At 52.3% G+C, this 17847-nt stretch overlaps 6 protein-coding genes across 6 annotated transcripts; 3 read left to right on the top strand and 3 right to left on the bottom strand.

Moving 5' to 3' along the window:
• Positions 1-582: 582 nt before the first annotated feature.
• A1O3_06914 (uncharacterized protein) lies at positions 583-1656 on the bottom strand (the record flags this gene model as incomplete). The annotated part of the gene is made up of 1 exon (XM_007737028.1): positions 583-1656. The coding sequence occupies one exon, from the start codon at positions 1654-1656 to the stop codon at positions 583-585; it is 1074 nt and encodes a 357-aa protein (XP_007735218.1).
• Positions 1657-2711: 1055 nt separating this feature from the next.
• On the top strand, positions 2712-3076 carry A1O3_06913 (F-type H+-transporting ATPase subunit H; the record flags this gene model as incomplete). Its single annotated transcript, XM_007737027.1, has 2 exons — positions 2712-2760; positions 2808-3076. 2 exons carry the CDS (start codon positions 2712-2714, stop codon positions 3074-3076), a joined length of 318 nt encoding a protein of 105 aa, XP_007735217.1.
• Positions 3077-4455: 1379 nt separating this feature from the next.
• Positions 4456-7871, top strand: A1O3_06912 (uncharacterized protein; the record flags this gene model as incomplete). The annotated part of the gene is made up of 2 exons (XM_007737026.1): positions 4456-6944; positions 6995-7871. 2 exons carry the CDS (start codon positions 4456-4458, stop codon positions 7869-7871), a joined length of 3366 nt encoding a protein of 1121 aa, XP_007735216.1.
• Positions 7872-8463: 592 nt separating this feature from the next.
• On the top strand, positions 8464-10276 carry A1O3_06911 (uncharacterized protein; the record flags this gene model as incomplete). The annotated part of the gene is made up of 3 exons (XM_007737025.1): positions 8464-8500; positions 8555-8664; positions 8729-10276. The coding sequence occupies 3 exons, from the start codon at positions 8464-8466 to the stop codon at positions 10274-10276; spliced, it is 1695 nt and encodes a 564-aa protein (XP_007735215.1).
• A 690-nt stretch (positions 10277-10966) lies between these two features.
• On the bottom strand, positions 10967-12347 carry A1O3_06910 (uncharacterized protein; the record flags this gene model as incomplete). The annotated part of the gene is made up of 7 exons (XM_007737024.1): positions 10967-11380; positions 11431-11627; positions 11679-11796; positions 11844-11875; positions 11927-12043; positions 12095-12154; positions 12275-12347. 7 exons carry the CDS (start codon positions 12345-12347, stop codon positions 10967-10969), a joined length of 1011 nt encoding a protein of 336 aa, XP_007735214.1.
• Positions 12348-13688: 1341 nt separating this feature from the next.
• On the bottom strand, positions 13689-16874 carry A1O3_06909 (Pro-apoptotic serine protease; the record flags this gene model as incomplete). The annotated part of the gene is made up of 3 exons (XM_007737023.1): positions 13689-13862; positions 13914-16412; positions 16464-16874. The coding sequence occupies 3 exons, from the start codon at positions 16872-16874 to the stop codon at positions 13689-13691; spliced, it is 3084 nt and encodes a 1027-aa protein (XP_007735213.1).
• Positions 16875-17847: the final 973 nt, after the last annotated feature.

Below are 17847 nucleotides of genomic sequence, written 5' to 3'. Positions count from 1 at the left end.
GTTGCGGAGTAGAAGTAGGTAGCGGGATAGACAAACTATACGGGAAGCTGTTGGCGCACAGAAGATCACCGTGCAGGGTGCAAGACGACGTCACGAGTTCCTGTTCGACATGGAAGTCGATCGCAAGGCTAGCCAATCAGGGCAGCCTCTGGGGCTTTATTGGTTCACGGTCGCAGGGGGTCCGTGGGCTGCAGGGTTCCTCGGATGGAAGGGAAGAAAGGGTACTCCATTACAAGCATTTCTCAATTTTGGAGCCATACCGACTCGCCCTGTCACTTTACATGGTGGATGGCTTCTCTCCCTCTGGAAGATCTCCACAGCTTTCAACGCCGCGCTATGCAAACGTGCCTCTCAAAGAGGCCAACACATGAAATGCCGAAGGGAAGCAAATCCACCGATTTTGGTGAAGCCTCCCACCAATAAACTCCATCCTGATACTTTGAAATCCATCTGCAAGAGACCGAATCGCCCTGCCTCAATTGGTTCGTCGGAAGAGCTACATCACCGCCGCAGGAAAGTCATTCGACCAGCCCGACAACCCCGCTTTGGTCTCAATGCTTCCATCCAGGCAGTGTCTGCACCTTAGGCACCTGGTAAGTTCTTCAAATCCCCAAATCCACCATGGGGCGGGGGTTGTTCACCGAGCCAGCTATCTTCGACAAGTCGTTCTTTCTCCTGCAGCAGATATCGGTAGGCATGTTTGATGGTCGCATCGCTCACTCCCGCGACTTCGCTGATTTGTTTGCTGGGCTTTCCGAAACCTATCAGCCAGCTGGCGAAGAAGGTACAAGCGGCGGCATTGGAGAGGGGACTGCGACCAGCCAGGCCTTCGATGGTGGGGATCTTTTTAGCGAGGGCTTTCGCAATCGACTCAACTCTGAAGTTCAGCCCGACCATGTTGCAGTATCTCCCACATAAATCTTCTGGCTTCGTGGACTGTGTGCCGCGATACTCAAGAACTTCTCGGTTTGCAATCCCTCCGCTGCCTTCTACAGCCTGAATGTTCTCATGAGCAGCCTTGGTCAAGAACTTCTCCAAGTTCTTATAGGCCCGGCCAATCTCCTTCTTAGGGACAGAAGTCAAACCGAAAATCTCGTTGAAAGATCGAGGAGTTCGTAACTGACGACAAGCGATGAAGAGGCATCCCGCGAGGATGACATCGGTCTGTTTGCCTCGAAGAGCATTCGCTTCGTAAACCCGCTTGAAGTACATCTTCGCCGCAGTCTTGACGGGTCCAGTGAGCTTGGCCTTCTCTCCCCAAGACTCAACCTGCGCATATGCCGCCTGCAGAGCCTTGTCTGCTTTATTTTCCAGTTGCATTGCCTGCGCTTTCTTGAGCTTGCGTGTTTCCTTTGACACATTTGGACCGCCACCACCAATCATTGTGCCCGCATTGTTGGTGAGAAGAAGTTCATTGTCAGCTTCACCAACACGGTTGGGATCCTCGCCTTTGCCTTCATCTGAGTTGAAAGTACGCCATTCTGACTCATAACTGATAAGCCGCTCGGCAAGGACCATCCCACAGTTGGCGCAGATTGTGTCAGCATTCTCTTCAATCAGATCCGGGGGCACTTGTTTGCAGTCAGGGCAAATCAGATGTGTATTGAGGTTTTCGCGCCATGCCGGTGCATCGGGTGGTTGGTTCTCGATGCCCATAGTAGACACGGCGGCTGATTTTTTGCCCGCTTTCAAGACAGAAACTCTCTTCGTACTCTTGGTGATGTGCCCACTTAACCTTCCTTGAATGCGCTGGTTCTGGCGTTTCTTGATCTTGTGATAGGAGGTTCTTAGGTTGTGGTTGTTTGCAAAGGTCTTGACGAACAACGGAGAATACAGTTTGGCGGTGATGACGGTAAAGGCCGGCGGGGCCAAGTTCTGTCCAGACAGAAACTGGGTGCCTCACCAAGCCGTTGGGTGTCACTGGTTTGTCACTGGCTTGTCACTGGCTTGTCACTTCGAGCAGCGAACGGAAGGGAAGTGAGATCTATTGATTTTGACGATTTTATTTTCTTTGCTCTGATTCGAGCCACCGAGGTCGCAGTGCAGACGTCAACTTGGAGTCGTGGATCGTCATACACTGCAGTAACCACAGGTCAGTCAGGTCATCAACAAGTTAATGAGATAACCCAAACGAGGAATGAACCGCTGCCAACTATCTAAAGTACCTTTTTGCGAGTGTGAAGAAAACCGGGGATGAGAAATCGCAGTTGGTTGAGAGTTGCGCAGGAGTGAGCGGTGACCTGACCTCGACCTTAAACCAGTAAAGGTCTCGTGAGTCAAGGAGAATCTCGTAACACGAAAGTCGCTGTCAGTCCGTCGTTCGAGAGTGTGCGCTTCGTCAAAATGTCCTTCTGCGAGGGGATTGAGGTCGACAGAGATGATATTTGACGGGTTCTGCGATGTAAAAGGTGGCGGGATGAAGAAGAGAAGGTGATGGAAGTGGAGTGAGGCGCGGTTGCCTTTGAAGTTTGTCAAAGGCTGGCAAGGTCACGTGAAATATCTAGTCCCGAAATGGTGCTAGCGTCAGACCGAGCTTCAAGAATCAATCGAGCTTCACGTTCGAGATGAATTGCAGCATCCATTGTACCGATCCTTAGCAGCAACGATGGCGCAGTCACTAAGAGCCAGCGTAAGTCTACAGTCCAGCTCGTTTTGGCCAGGATTAACACAAATTCCAGACTCGACTCCTCGCTCGCATGAGCTTCAGAACCATGCAGACACCCCGTCGGGGGTTTACAGTTTCGTCAGGCTCGAAGATGCGTGCGTATCCCAGTAGCCTGTTTCGAGACGTTTGCTCACAGCGCCAGCCGATCTAATCCAGGACTTGTATTTGAAAGAGCTTCGAGCATACAAGCCGCCACCACAGAAGGCATCCGACGCTGAAGGCCACGTTCAGAAATTCACTCCTCCGCCGCCTCCGAAGTCTCCAGAAGAGACCAACCTTGCGAGTGAAATGAAAGAATACGAGGAACAGGCTGTCGAGATTGAAGGACAGGGTGCAGCTGGGGAAACGCAGGCGGAAGAAGACTTCTTTGAAGATATTGAGGAAGATGACGACGAACCTGCGCATCATTGAATGCCCCAGGCCTTGAAATAACCGGAAATGCCTGTCTGACCATTTGGGGGGATGAATAAAAAGACTACACCATCCAGTTTTTATTGGGCTGGCCGCTTGCAATAGGGAGGGAGAGCCTACAATTGTTACAAATTCCTCTGCCCATCATCATACGTGTCCTCCTAACACAATTCTTCTTTTGTGGATGTGAATATTCAACCAGCTATATAATACTAACGAGCACAGTGAAACATGGCCCTGAGAGGGTAATGCATTGGTACACGTCTGGTTTGGAAGCCAACTCTGCGCGGGGATATCTGGAGACTCGCGAGAGCACATCATGTCCTTCGTTATTTTGCCCCTCCGGACAGATACAGTTGAATTAGCTGGCCTGTAATTACTTCCTATTGAGATGGCCTGTCTACATGATAATAACGCGGCGGAGAATGTACGGATACTGTCCTGGATCAGCCGGTAGGCGTCGCACATCCATGCATGCCAATGTCCGCAACGCCACAGACCGCTGCGGCCGATGAGCGTGTCATCAAAACTCTCTTCTATGCACGCCCGTGTCCGAAGCTGAAACTTGGGGACTTTCTCTGTCGCCGTAGCCACCTGTACTCGTACTTGACGCGACCCGCGCAGAAGCACAAGCGACGATCAAGGATAGGGGGGTCTTCGTTAGCGAAGTGACAGGTCGGACTAGACGACATCGGGGCCGCATGCTGTGCCGAGGAGCGGGCATGTGCGTAGCTCACTTGACATTTTGGAGGCACGGAGGCACAGGGAAGGATGACGCCCGGGGACTGCGGCATGTTAGAGAAAGAGACTCCGGTATAAGAGTAGGGCGCTTTCTTACACCATCCGGCACGCGAGGAAAGTAATCTGCACTATGGAGAGATCCCTGAAGTTTCAGCGCCCGTATCTGCCCAGATCCTCGAAAGCACCGGCGGTTGATGACGCCGATGGTGCCCTTGTGCCCGTTTAGGCCCCGGACACTGCGCCTGCAACATCCACCCTGATTGGAATCAAGGTTCATTTCCACAATATGCAGCTGGGCTCTTCTTTCGAGATCCCCCATTCACTGCAGTCGTTTACTCTTCACCTTTGTCCTTCGTTCTTGTCATTCTTCTCCTTCTTCTTCTTCTTCTTCGTTGGGTATCTTTGGGTATTTGTGCATTCATATCCTGCTTCTGGCGTTCCTAGTCAGAGCTCAGCCTGTCCAGCCCGGCCCAGCGCCCCCGGACAGTTCCCTAAGACTGATCCTTGTCTCTCCTATCAATGTTATCCCAGCTTGCGCTCTTACCCGATGGCAGACTCTAGAAAGAAGAAGATACACACACATCTTGCGCAGGCGTAATACCAAAGAAGCCCTGTTAATTTTGGTGCAGAACATCACGATGTCTGCACATGTCGAGGGGCAGGTCATGCCCGCGCTGCCTGCCCATGCCCTGAGACCCGTCCACTCCACCGCTCCTCTCCCTGCATCTGAGATGATTCAAGATCATCCTTCAGCAGATCTGACTCGGTCTGCAAGCTACACCTACATTCCTGCGCTGGAAACAGGAACAGATATCCTTGTCCCTTCTATCAAACGAACCTTCTCGGAAAATGTCCTGACGCTGCCGCCAGATCCGACGACCAAGATGAACGACCTTGTTACCTCTGCGAACATGGAACTTTTCCGCCGGGCGTCGAGAAAGGCGAAGAGAAGGATGTCGAGTGCCATCTTCTCGTTATCCCCCGACGACGATGACAATCAGGCACGTGAAAGCAGAAAGTCTTCTTCCGAGAAGGAGGAACACCCGAAAGGTCTGAGAGGATCAGTTACAGGTACGATTCGTTCACTTGCCCGCAAATCCTGGGTGGGCGCTTCGTCAAGGCCTGCATCTCCCGCGCGCAAGGAAGGGGATCCGGCAGGCAGGAATAGGAGTTGGTCGCCGGCTAAACCTAAGGTCTCTGCCACCACGACTCCAACAAGCGTCCAGGACTCGGTAGCCCCAAAGCCTTCTGACGGCTCATCTCGGTCAGGTGAGGGGCCTACACTCCCAGTCGAGTCAAAACAGAGGACCAAGAATCGTGGTAATCAACCTGACTCTGTGCAAGTCAAGAACAGAAATGGGAACAGCCCGAAACGGCTGTCGAGAAATTCTTCGTCATATTCACTGAAGAGCCAGCTCTCAAATGAGAGGTCACAGTCGAGAATTTCTTTGGGTAGATTGCCACCTATGCCAACGAACTCTTCAGAGCGACTGGCGACTCTTGGTATTGAGGTCGGCAGGAAGAAGGATCCCCTATGGTCTGCGTTCCGGGCAATCGACGGCGAATACGCCAGCTTCCAAACAAAGACGAGTCTTCAGAAGGCCAAGGTGCTTCGACTCACTTTGCAGCCGTTTTTGGTCAAATATGCCCAGCACCCTTCCAATCAAAGTCTTCGAGCCGAGGATCTGGACCGCCGGGTTGTTATCCTAAACAAGTGGTGGACTGGGCTACTTGAAATGCTCCATGGAGGGAACAATCAGGCGATCTCTGGCACAGACCGACCTGCCTTTTTGGAGTCCGCGACTATGATCATGCTACGGCCTGAGTGGAGGGTGCCTGGGTTTACATCGGCCACAGACGAGTCTCCGCAACGCAGTTCTATACCAAAATCCAAGTCAACCAATTCTCTTGAATCGGAGGAGGCGGATTTCCTGGTCGACACTATTCAGCAGAATGTCCGAAACACTTTTGTCCAGAACTTGCTCTCGCAGATGACATTTGTGGTGGAGAGACTATCCTTGCGTGCTGCTCCTGCCAGTTTGGTCACCTTTGCCGGGAAGACTTGTGCATACGCTTTCTTCTTTTGTCCAGGCGTGGCAGATATGCTTGTCAGGCTATGGCGTCTACCTTCTGGTACGCTGAGGCGGATCTTTACCGAGCTTGGAATCAGTCATGGTGACCGGTTGGACCTGATCTCGAATGCCCTGGCCAGACACTTCCCAACCCCGGTCCGCAGTGTGTCTGCCTCTTCTCAAGCAGGTCTTTGGCGCCACCTCCAACAGCGAGGTCTGCCCACACCTGGGTGGAAGAGAATGAACTGGGGCCCAAACTGGGTTGCCAGATGGTCTGGACGGGATAGTGACCTATTCTTCGCCTTTATGAAGCAATACCACCTTCTGATCTCCCAAATGCTTCCAGAGGTTATATCAATGAAAGATCGCGCTGGAATACCCGGGCTCGTCCCAGCATGCGCACAAATGCTGGCTGTGCTCGAGACCACTATCTATCGACAGGCTGGACAGAATGTGGTCGACAATTATTCTTCGGGCGCGGGCTACAATATGGACCAAGCAGACGCCTTTGCCCCATTGCCTATGACCATGGCAAATGCTTCCCGATCCATCGCAGAAAATCGACTCATCATCTTACTGAGAGATGTACTGAGCGATACCAAACCTGAACTCTCACTGTTCCGGAACCTGTTTGTCGGGTCATTCGACATCATTACCAAGGCGGCCACGCGCAACATCTCCTTGTACAACAACGAAGCCTGTTTTGTTATTTGCGATTTCATGGAAGAAGTGCTTCCTATCATGGTACGGTATTCCCAGAGCTACACCGACACCGCAGTGCTGGACTGGCCATTTTGGCTACAGGTGTGGAAGCAAATGATGCAAAGTCAAACAGGCCTGACCCAGATACGACTGATCGCGTTCTTGTACAGTACGTGGTCTATTTTAATACTTAATGAAGACAGAAAGCGCGAGCTCGTCCTTGACTGGTTATTGGATGCGGACAATTTCGACAGGAATTTCTGCCACTGGTCGCCAATGGTTCGCCACTACTTCTACCGACTGTTGTGTTGGAAAGTTGCAAGGTATGATGGGGAGGTATCGGACTTGGATCTGTAAGTGACACGGTTCTGTTGCTTGACTTGTGATACTTACACGATGACAGAGAGATTTTGGAAACATTGGCGGCTCGGTTGAACAAGTGCTGGGCACATTACCAGTATCTCCTCGCAGAGGCCGAGATGCGAAGCATCCTTCCACCGTCCTCGGCTCCTTGTACCCCGGCACCAAACCGCGTCCTCGTCATTCTTCGCACAGATAGCCAGCCGATCTTGTCGGCCTCGAAGACGGATTTCGAGAATCGCTTCCCTCCATCAATCGTCACCCAGGCCTCCCCTTATCAAAATCATTCTTCCGCCCTGAACACCATTCCCTCTGCCGATGAACCACGGCAAGGAACCAGGAAACGATGGAGCCTTTTCCGTGGGTTGAACGTCTTTGGCTCTAGCGCAAATAATAGCCGCCCTGGCGAAGTGACTCCCCCAGGCAGTCCCGAGGAGAATGCTGTCGTTGCGAACATCGACATCACCCCCGACCCTAATAGTGCTATCACTGCGACCAGACCATGCCGTCCTGCTACTCCTCCACACCAGGCATTTTCATTCAAGTTCTCGCTTGAGTTCAGCTCTGCACCTCAGAATCTGGATAGGAGAAGCCTCAACCGAGTCTTGGCAGCACCTCAACTACCACACAATGCAGAGACAATACTCCGCTCGCGACAACGCTCTGACAGCAATGACAGTGGGAACAGCATAGGCAGCACCTTCAGAATGGGGACAAGAACAAAGGAAATCAGGCCACTCAAACCACAAGGTCATGAAGTGAACACAGCTCGCTACAGCGGGCGTGCATTGGCAGAATGGTGCCAAGTTCGAAATGAATGTCGAAGCTTCTATGGCAGACGTAAGCAAGAAGGCGTTCCACGAGACCACCTAGTGGAGACCCCGACGCTAGGCGTTGAGACATTCCGGATCGTGGGTTGAAATGATACTGTTGGCTGCATCAAATGAAAGCTGGACGAGCAAAAGCGAGCATATCGACAAGCGTGCATTTATGGAACAGCAACGACACGACATTCACATGGACATTCTGGGAGCTGGGAGCTGGGAGCTGGGGGCGGCGCATTATTGGTTGTAAGGCGCATGGGGCAGGACAATGGGGTTGTTTCATTGCTGGCACGGATGGAATGGAACAGGTCGTGGGCTGCTCAAGCGGGCTAGAATCGAGATTCACAGTGTACAAGAATTGACACTGATTTTCATCTTCTCATATGTGTCTGTTCGACGTATTGGAGTGAGGAAGATGGCAAGGCTGCACAGGGTGGTGAGAACGGGCGGTCTATTCCGTTCCCCGCATCCCAATGACTGTCTCCGCATCTTGCAACTTCTCAAAGCCGAGGACTTTCGAGTGGGCACGAAACGATAAGCGGCACACGGCACACGGCACACACGGGGAGGCTGGTGTAAGTAGGCCCAAATGTTCTTCTCCAGGAGTCATGTTCTTCCGAATGCTGTCCTCTGACCACTCTGTACCTTGTGAACGACCCGGCCTGTCTCTACACCGTCTGTCTGCAAGATGCCTGTCTTCAAGTCCCAGCAGCCACCCATCGACGGTTTGTTCGACTTGCTTCTTTGGTTTACCAGCTGCTAACGAAAGATCGGTGCAGTGCCATGGCATCTGCCGGTGTGGACGTGGCTGTTCGAGTCGGAATATAGTCCTCTGCGGAACTACAAGCCAGACGAGATCCAAGGATACACCAACGCCGTTACAAAAGAGGTGTGCTTCTGCGTCTTCCTCAACCCGGAACAGATGAGATGCTGACGTCCCCCTCCCCCGTTAGCACCTAAGCTATGCCGACCTGAAAGTCCATAGCACGCACCTCTCCACCGCGCTGGTTCGGAAATATGGACTCCAACAAGGACAGACTGTGGCTCTCTTCTCCCCAAACACAGTCTGGTACCCATGCGCAATGTTCGGTACCCTGCGAGCAGGTGGCGTGGTCTCGGGCGCGTCGCCGGCCTACAATGTGGAAGAAATGAGCTATGCGTTGAAGACGGCCGAAGCCAAGTTTCTCTTCACCGTCCCTGGCAGCATGCAAGTTGCGGCTGCAGCCGCCAGAACCGCAGGAATCCCCCAAGAGCGGGTTTTCCTGCTCGAGGGTCAGATGCAAGGCTTCACCACCATGTCCGAGCTGCTGGAGATCGGCAAATCGTATGGGTCTTCCGGGCAGGTCGAGCCCTTCAAGCTGCCGCCGGGAAAGAAGAACAAGGATGTCTGCGGCTATTTGTCATTTAGCAGTGGGACAACCGGGCTTCCCAAAGCCGTCATGATTGCACACTCCAACGTGATCGCCCAGTGTTTGCAGATCAAACAGATCACTCCTGACACGTTACGCCGGATCCTGGCCGTGCTCCCTCTATTCCATATCACGGGGCTCGTCCATCAACTACACCTGCCTATCATTCTCAACGCAAACGTCTACATGCTTCCCGGCTTCGCCATGGACTCGATGTTGGCGACGGTGCAAGAATACAAACTCGAGGAGATGCTTCTGGTCCCGCCCATTCTCATCCGCATGATCCGCGACGAGGACACTCTGAGTAAATATGACCTGAGCTCCTTGAGGCGCTTCTCTTCCGGCGCAGCACCCTTGTCGGCGGAGATCTTGGAACTCCTCAAAAGACGCTTTCCTGGCACGGGCTTCAAGCAGGGCTACGGCATGACCGAGTCCTGCTCGTGCATCACAGCACATCCGCCGGAGAAGTACGACTACAAATATGCATTCCGCGTGGGCACAATCGTGGCGTCCACCGAAGTCAAGCTCATCGATCCCGAAACGGGCAAGGAGTGCGGGCTCAACGAGCCGGGCGAGATCTGGGCTCGAGGACCACAGATTGTCATGGGGTATCTAAACAACAAGAAGGCCACGGAAGAAACATTCGACAAGGACGGCTTCCTCCATACCGGAGATATCGGCTCCATCGATGAGGAAGGACTGATCACCATCACCGACAGACTGAAGGAGATGATCAAAGTCAAGGGCATCGGGGTTGCGCCCGCGGAGCTGGAGGACCTTCTCTTGGGCCATCCAGATGTTGAGGACGTGGCTGTGCTGGGCATCCCCGACGAGTATGCAGGCGAGCGGCCCAAGGCGTACGTCGTGCCGATCCGGTCGAAACGTGCCGATGCCCAAGGCGTGGGCCGAAAGCTCATCAAGTATGTACAAGACAAGAAGGTCAGACACAAGTGGGTCAAGGAGATTGAGCTTGTCGATGAGATACCAAAGTCGCCGAGCGGAAAGATCCTGCGACGTGTGTTGAGGGACACGGCCAAGCATGGAAAGAAGGGCATTGTGGTCAGGGATGAGAGGAGCAGGGCACTGCTCTAATGGTCCATCAACACGGTAGAGTGTGTCTGCTGCGTTCGAGGTTGGAACAGTGAGCACTTCCTCCGAAAAGCTATCACGCTTTTCACATCATAAACAAGGATTCGATGGAAATTAGGGAGAATATAGGCTCAATTCATGCTGTAGACAATCAAGAGTATGGCTAGGTAAATGGCGCGTTAGGGTCACTATTGTAGCAATAGGAGGCTTTCGCCGTTCGAGGTTCCGGGCTCTGGACTGCATATTTGGATCGGAGACGTGTGCCACAGATGTGATGGCAAGATGGTCACTAAGACGACGAAGAATACAAGCATTGATAAGCATGCTATTCCTAGACTGCCAAAACCATACTCGCTGTCTATCATACATAGAGGTTGGGGAGCCGACTTTCAAACTTCACTTTTGTTCGAGCCCTCGACTACTGCGAGAGCTCCTCCTTGGAAAGACCCTGTTGCTCATGCTCCACCATCGCTCCTGTCATAAAAATCGGTTATAACTCCGACATTTGGCTGCATTGACTGCCTTGCGTAAAGGTACAAAATCGTCAGCGTGCAAGGGGTGTCATTGTTATCTCGTTCGCTTGTAGTTGAACCCGATGAGCTCTTGTTCAGGACTGTGCGGCCGTACTGGGCATTCCCCCGGAAGAGAGGTGCGAGCTTTCACATTGTCGAGCCGTCACATGAGCTGCCCCCTTCAAGCCGCGAGGAGTGGCTCGGTCTCAGTCTTTGGCTCCTGAACCGAAGACGCGGAGAAGTCAGATTTCGGTGCTGTTGGGAAGTCGGCCTCCTTCACGGGTTTGCTAGTGGTTGGAGAGGGGATTCTCTGTCTAGCACTTCCAACCACCTCTTGTGCCTTAGCCGCATATGTGCCAGTGTATTGCTTGACAGATTCCAAACCCTTGCTTGTGTGCTGAGCAGTCAAGTCCCTGATCTGGCTGGTCTGTTGATTGATGACATGACCAGCTTGCTCGAGTTGGGAGTCGATCAATTCTTTGTTCTCGAGGTAGATCAAAGGACCGAGGAAAGCAATAACTGTAGCAACCAGAGACACGCCCCAGAGTGGGAGGAGTTTGATAAGATAGTAGGTGACGAACGCGGACAGGAAAGCCTGGGTATAGATCAGTAACTGACGGTCTCACCAGGACAGGTAGTGCTTACCGCTGCCGTCACCGGCACGTTCTCGGCGAAGACGATTCGCTGACCTTCGATGATGAAAAAGTTGATCAAGTTCTCAAGGTCGTCCAAGGTAGCCTCCAGGGTCTCCTTTGGAATCGTGTAGTATCTCCGTGGCCGGACAGCACCCGCAACGCTTGAGCCCACCAAAGCTTTGCTAGAAGCCTCGGCAAGTGTGACGACTGTCTCTTGTGTCAATACATGTGTACCAGGGGAGACGGTTGCAGACATACCACCAAGAGTCATCCAGGATATCTTGAGGAGGTATCGAAGGATGGGTAGGTATCGGAAGGCAAAAATGAGTGCAAGAACGGATACAAAGGTGATTCCAGTAGCTCGCTTGTTCTTCCACTGTGGATTGTTAGCTGTGGCTGCGGTGCAGAACTGTTGATACTCACGCTCAACAAAGTGTAGAAGAAGGAATGGTAGTCTGTCAACGATCAGCAAAAATACCCGTGGAATCGGGGTCTAGCTGGCATACATGTCAGAGGAGTGTCATTGGCAGCAGTGTAGGATGGTTGTTGGCGAGAGCCAGCAAGGTCGCTGAACTCAGAAGCAGTGGCACCAGCCTCGTTCTTGATGGATGTTGCCACGGGCCCTGGAGCAACTTGTTACCATTTGTTTTAGATTTTTGACTCGCCCTTCATACCATTGACAACATTTTGAGTGATTGGGTGGTTTTGCACAGTGTTGACGGCCGCAGCTGCGTCTGAGAGCAATCAGTATGGGAGAGGGAGGAGAACACGAAGCTCAGAGCCTGTTTTGCATGGTCAGAACTAATCTGTGATTGAAGAACGAAGAATTCCCATGGCAAGCTTGCATACCTTACTGTCGATCAGATTGTCCTTCAACGTGGTCCCATTGGCAGTGGGCGCTGGAGCAGAGCTCTCGGCAGAAGACATGTCGGTGTGAGTAGGAAGTTCAGACGACGGCTTGTAATCTTCCAAAGACATCTGATCCAGCTGCTAGACAAAAAGACACCGTGGGTGGTGACGGAGTCCTGCGATGTCAGAAGAACTGTGAGGGGCGGTCGAGATGGTATGAATGAAGAGAGAAGGATGATGGTTGCAAGAGTGATGATTGATGATGGATTGCTTCTGAAGGTGGAAGAAGAGTTGTGCAGGCACGATTCTGGAGCGGAGGGATTGGTTTTGTGTAGGTAGGTAGGTTAGGTAGGTGGCAGTTAGGCAGGTTTAGGAAACTTGGTTGCGTTTGGGGGCATCAGGGTAGTGCTGTGGTGACGAGATTTGGCGGTGCGGGCTCCCGAGCTCCAGTGAAGTGGGCTAAAGGCTAGTAACGTAGTCCATATACGGACTGTGTATTAGTGCTACTGTTGATTCCGACGCGCGATTGTGATTCACCTGCAGCTCCTGGAAATGCCACCCGGTATTCCCCTCTGACGCAAACAGGCCGGTGAGGTGCTTCCTATGCCATCTTGAACCTTCCATCAAGCCAAACACTGACAACCAGTTCGACCACTCGCAGGCCGTCCGTGTTACGTATCTAGTCCTGTTGTCTGCGCCACTGCCCCTACAAAGAACCTGATCGCGTGCGCCCATAACACCACATCAATGCTCCACCAAAGCCACCCAACCTGACATCATCCGGCCTAGCTATGTCAGTCAGTACGGAGTAACTTTGCAGTGCTTTAGGGCTGCCTGTACCTTTCACCTTTCATCTAGGCCACCGTCTACATCCGTACTGTTGTCGACTGCCTGGTTCTGTGCCTGTCCAGTAGCACACACGTCAGTGGTAAGTTTGGTGCCAGATGCTGTTGTCCCCAACTACCCGTACGAGGTACCTCCTTGAACTTTGAAAAGGGTGAGGACAGGAGGGTTTGACATGTGACAGTCTTGGCCTCAGCCGCACCCATCCCGTTGTCCCCTCTTGTGTACACTGTGTACACTTTCTCGTCCTACAGAGCACTCCGGTAGTACTGTACTACGACCTCTGGCTAGGCTCTGGAGCCTATGACTGGGCTTATCATTGGCATGTAAACAGGTGGAAATACTGCAACCTGAGGCGGGACGGAGTACCTTGTTCACAGCCTTGTTATGGTCGCAGTGTTCATTCTTGATTAGATAGAGCATGGCTTGCCTGCCTTACGGCATGTTGTCCCTTGTTTTCTTTGCATTTATTCCCGTATCTCCAGAACAGATCGATACTTTGCTCTGGCAAGACCTTGTCCCAAACATTGGGCTGTTCCAGTGTTCCTGATTCCTGCTGAGCCTCTATTACCTCGGTCACGTGTCTGGTATCTCCTCCCCTTCACTTCCGCCCACTTCTTCATCCATGCCCTCGGCTGTGATCGGGGCTCCGTCATGTTTGCTACCAGATTTCTGGCCTTTCGCGCTGTAGGAGATCACCCGCCATCCGGTCGGCTTTTTCTCGTCCTTCACATATTCAGACATGGGGAACTGTACAACCGGTTAGCATCTGCCAAGTCATGTTTTCGATCCAATACCTACATAGTGCTCGTTCTTCTTCATTGTCACCACCCACGGCACATTATCAAATGTCATAGCCCTCAACCGGAAATAGGTGTTGTCTTCGATCTTGCCGACTTCCTTGACAAATGAGTCGAGATCCAGCGTTTTGACCCCATTGACATGAGTGACAAAATTGGTCGGGGCCAGTCCATATTGATATGCTGGTGATCCCCGACTTCGGGCGCTGACATAGATTTCCGAGTGAAGTTTGCTGATCTGTTGCCGCACCGCATGATGAGGTTTCTGCAGGACGGCTCCGCAAAAGATCACGGCGCGGGATGTCTCCAGATCTTCGGTCGGGACTGTGGGCACTCGGAGATGTATCTCCTCTCCCTTCCGGACGACCAATGCATCAAGCCATTCCTTATCGTACATTATGTCGAAATCGGAGACGCGCGTGATGAGCTGACCGTTAAGTGTAAGAATGATGTCTCCTTCCTGGAGCAGTTGGCCGTCGTTGGCCCCATTTGCTGGGCCACAGTCCACCTTCCTAACAATGAACAGCTGATGGCGAGAAGGATTTGCTTTGGCCACCTTTTTGATCCATTCCTCCGAAACACCCATGATCCGACATTGTGCCATTTGCACCACGTATGACTCCATGTTCAATATTCGGAGCTTTGGAATGATGCCAGCCTTGATCTGATCGATCACCGGATTAATCATGCTGGTAGCCAGACCAAGATGGTACTCCGTGTCTCGGTGGCTGCCTTGACTTCGCTCACCCATATATGTGAGCCACAAAGCTTGGACAACCCCATCCGCACCAATAAGGACGCCGGATGAGCACTGCGATGAGAGGCCTGTGTCCACAGTGATGGCATCGAGATTGACGGCACGATATCTAGGAGCAGCCGCGTTTGCAGGGATTCCGACTGCGGTGATGTCAGTCACAGTGGTCTTCGCAACGACCACCCGGTGGTTCTGATTGAAGCCAACAAAGATCGTGTCGGCGCCTTGCTTAATCATTTCCGTAGATAACTTAGCTGACTGCACAGGCGCATCTACCAACTTTGGGTCATATTGGATGACCGTATAGTTGGTCAGTGGGTGAAGGAACACAACATTGCCCTGGATCTGGATCGAGTCTGCCACTGTTACGGTGATATCACACAGGTCATATGGCACGATTGCTCGAGAAACCACCACCAAGCCTTTTTGGGCGTCGATCACGAGGCCGAACCCTGTTCGCCGGGCTTGAGGATAGCCGTCGATCTTGACAGGCATGTAACACGAAACTTTGACAAACGAACGAATAATATCTGCTGCTGCAGGCAGATTGACGCCGTCAAGCTGAATGAAATCAGCCGACTTGGGCTCTGGCAGGACCGCGGGTTGTGGTTTGCCTAAGTCTTGAAAATCCCACAGACCGGTCTGGTCGTTTCTGATAGCCAGTCTCATCTTCGGATGCCAATGTCGGTCGATATGCACAATGCTCGTGGCCCGGGTATGGAGGTCTCGGATGTGTCGATATGAGATGACAATTCGAGAACGGTCGGAAATGGTTCTCATGACTTCGATGAAAGTATCGAGATCCGGGGTAGGCTTTTGATCGACTGTATCGATGATCCATCCCGAAAGGGCGTTGTCCATCTTGAACGAGCCCGCCGCTTCGCACACGTACAAGCCTTTACAAGCAATGGCATACAATCGCGCTTGTTGATAGGACAAATTGTGGAAACTACCACCAGCCACGGTGACAAATCGATCCGGGGTAATTGCATGCAAATCATGCACGTCCAGTGTGACCTCACGGTCCTCTCCGCCTCGCTGGATTAAAAGGTCCACCCTGCCTCCGACGCTCGAGTCGAGAATGGCATCAAGCTTGACGAAGGAGGTCAACAGTTCTCCATTGACCTTGATTAAGACGTCCCCTTCTTGGATCTTGTCGTCTGCAGGACCTTCGGGCAGTACAATCTCCGCCACGAGCATGCTGTTCTCATTCGGAAAGTGTTTGCGCACCGCAGATTCCCAGTCGGGCGTCAATCCCAATCTCCTGCAATCGTCGAAGGGCTTCAGCATCCATTGCGTCTGAATCGTTCCTCGGGTGATTGGTTTGCCCTGTTGGAGACATTGCAAGGCTCGTGATGGTCGATCCAGTGGCAAGAAATAGTCGGTGGCAGCACCGTCCGCACGGCCGCCTGCCTGCAGAGCAACCGCGTTGCCACTCAAATTGACCACAGGACTGCCGGAACTCCCACCTGTTGCTGCTGCGGCAGCTTGGATGTAGTTTGTATTGAAGTCACTGTAACCTTCACCGTATTCTGGAGCGTTGCGGTCTAACCGACTGATGACTCCAGACAAGATGCTCAGTTTTTCTCCGGCGTCGTTTCCCACAACCCTGACCTCGACCCCGACTCGGGCAGACTCGGGCTGCAGTTTCAGCGCCTGGACTTGCATGTACTTGATAGCCTTGGGGTCAAACTGGAGAATCCCGAAATCGTGGACAGGGTCGCGATAGACAGGTCGCACGTCGCACTACAACCGTCAGCAAACGGCTGGTATAGCATAACAGGAGCGGGAACCTACTTCTTCGTGATTGTCAAATACACAATAGCCCCAGAAAGGTCCCGCACAGACAACGTGACGATTTGTCAATATATATCCCTTCTCAGCGTCCACCACGAATCCCGTTGCTTGACTCGACGTGGAAAGATCCGTGTCAAACGAGCATGTCTGGCAGAAGTGTATCGAAACCACACTCTTTATCACCTTTTCTATTGTAGCCTGCCACTCGGGGGAGTCGCCCGCTGCAGAGGCAGCATTTATTATAGGTACAGCGCTCGAGTCAGCCTCGATGTCGTAGACCGAACCATTCTGCGGGGTGACATCCCCGGGTGTAGGCACTCCGTTCTCTTGTTTGAGCTGTTTCTTCGGCCTTTCTATAGCCGAAATCGGGCTTGTTCTTCGTTTGGGTCGAGCTTCGCTAAGTCCTGACATGGTGGAGGAGAAACGCCAACCTCTGGCTGCTTTGGAAGGACGGAGAGCAGTAGACGTCGCCGCACGTGCGAACAAGGAATCGTGGATGGCTGAAACTCGAGGTTTCCACCAGCGGTACTTGGCAGGTACGAAAGCTTTAGAAGACTTTGCTGAAGGAAGGCTGGCGCGTAAGTGAGAAGGAACCGTGGCGCAGGTGTTACAAGAAGATAGAAGAGAGGCCCGAGTGAGATTGGGGCAAATCCTTGATATCATTCAGAAGCCAAATGAAGAAGCATACAAGAGGTCCTGGTGAAAAGGCCTCTGTGAATGCTCGAGGAGGCAGCAGGCCCGTGGAATTGTCGCAAGGCTACTTTCGAGCCAGCCTGAAGCAAAATTGCTGTGAAGCCCGACTGGCCACTCTCTCGACTCCTCTCGATTCCACCCCGGCCTTCAACTCGACTTTGTCTTGGCGGCTCCTGAAGCATGAAGTGAATGAAAGTGCTTCAAAGCTTTGAATTGAAGTCAATTAGACGTCCCATTGCTTACATTAACATGAGATCTCTCACAAGCAGCTCGTCTATAATATCACTCTTTAGTTGACAGGTTTTACGTCTCCCGACTACAGGCCCCACCAGCGATCAAGCAATTCAGCGACCATGCACTTTGAAAATCTATTAAGATGAGTAGGGCCAGTAACATGATTTGGCGCGCATGTAATAGATTAGTTCTTCCAACTTGAGGAGTTTGGTTGCCTGATAGACCGGAGCCATCTACGGACTCGCCTACTAAGGACAACTATATATCAGGTATACATGGACTTTCGCATGTGAACCCCTTCATCATCAAGCTCTACCTTGCCCTCTTCACAAAGAATGGCCAACTAGGCGCATTACTTGTCTTGCTCTGACCTGTCTCTCTTTTGCAGTGTAGATGTGCAACAGCATGCCCGGACAACATGAGTCGAGCGAAGTTTGCACATTTTGACTTTCGCTGG

Source organism: Capronia epimyces (genome assembly GCF_000585565.1).
Source record: "Capronia epimyces CBS 606.96 chromosome Unknown aczIQ-supercont1.6, whole genome shotgun sequence".
Lineage (NCBI taxonomy): Eukaryota > Fungi > Ascomycota > Eurotiomycetes > Chaetothyriales > Herpotrichiellaceae > Capronia > Capronia epimyces.
This window is presented reverse-complemented; position numbering and strand designations above follow the sequence as displayed.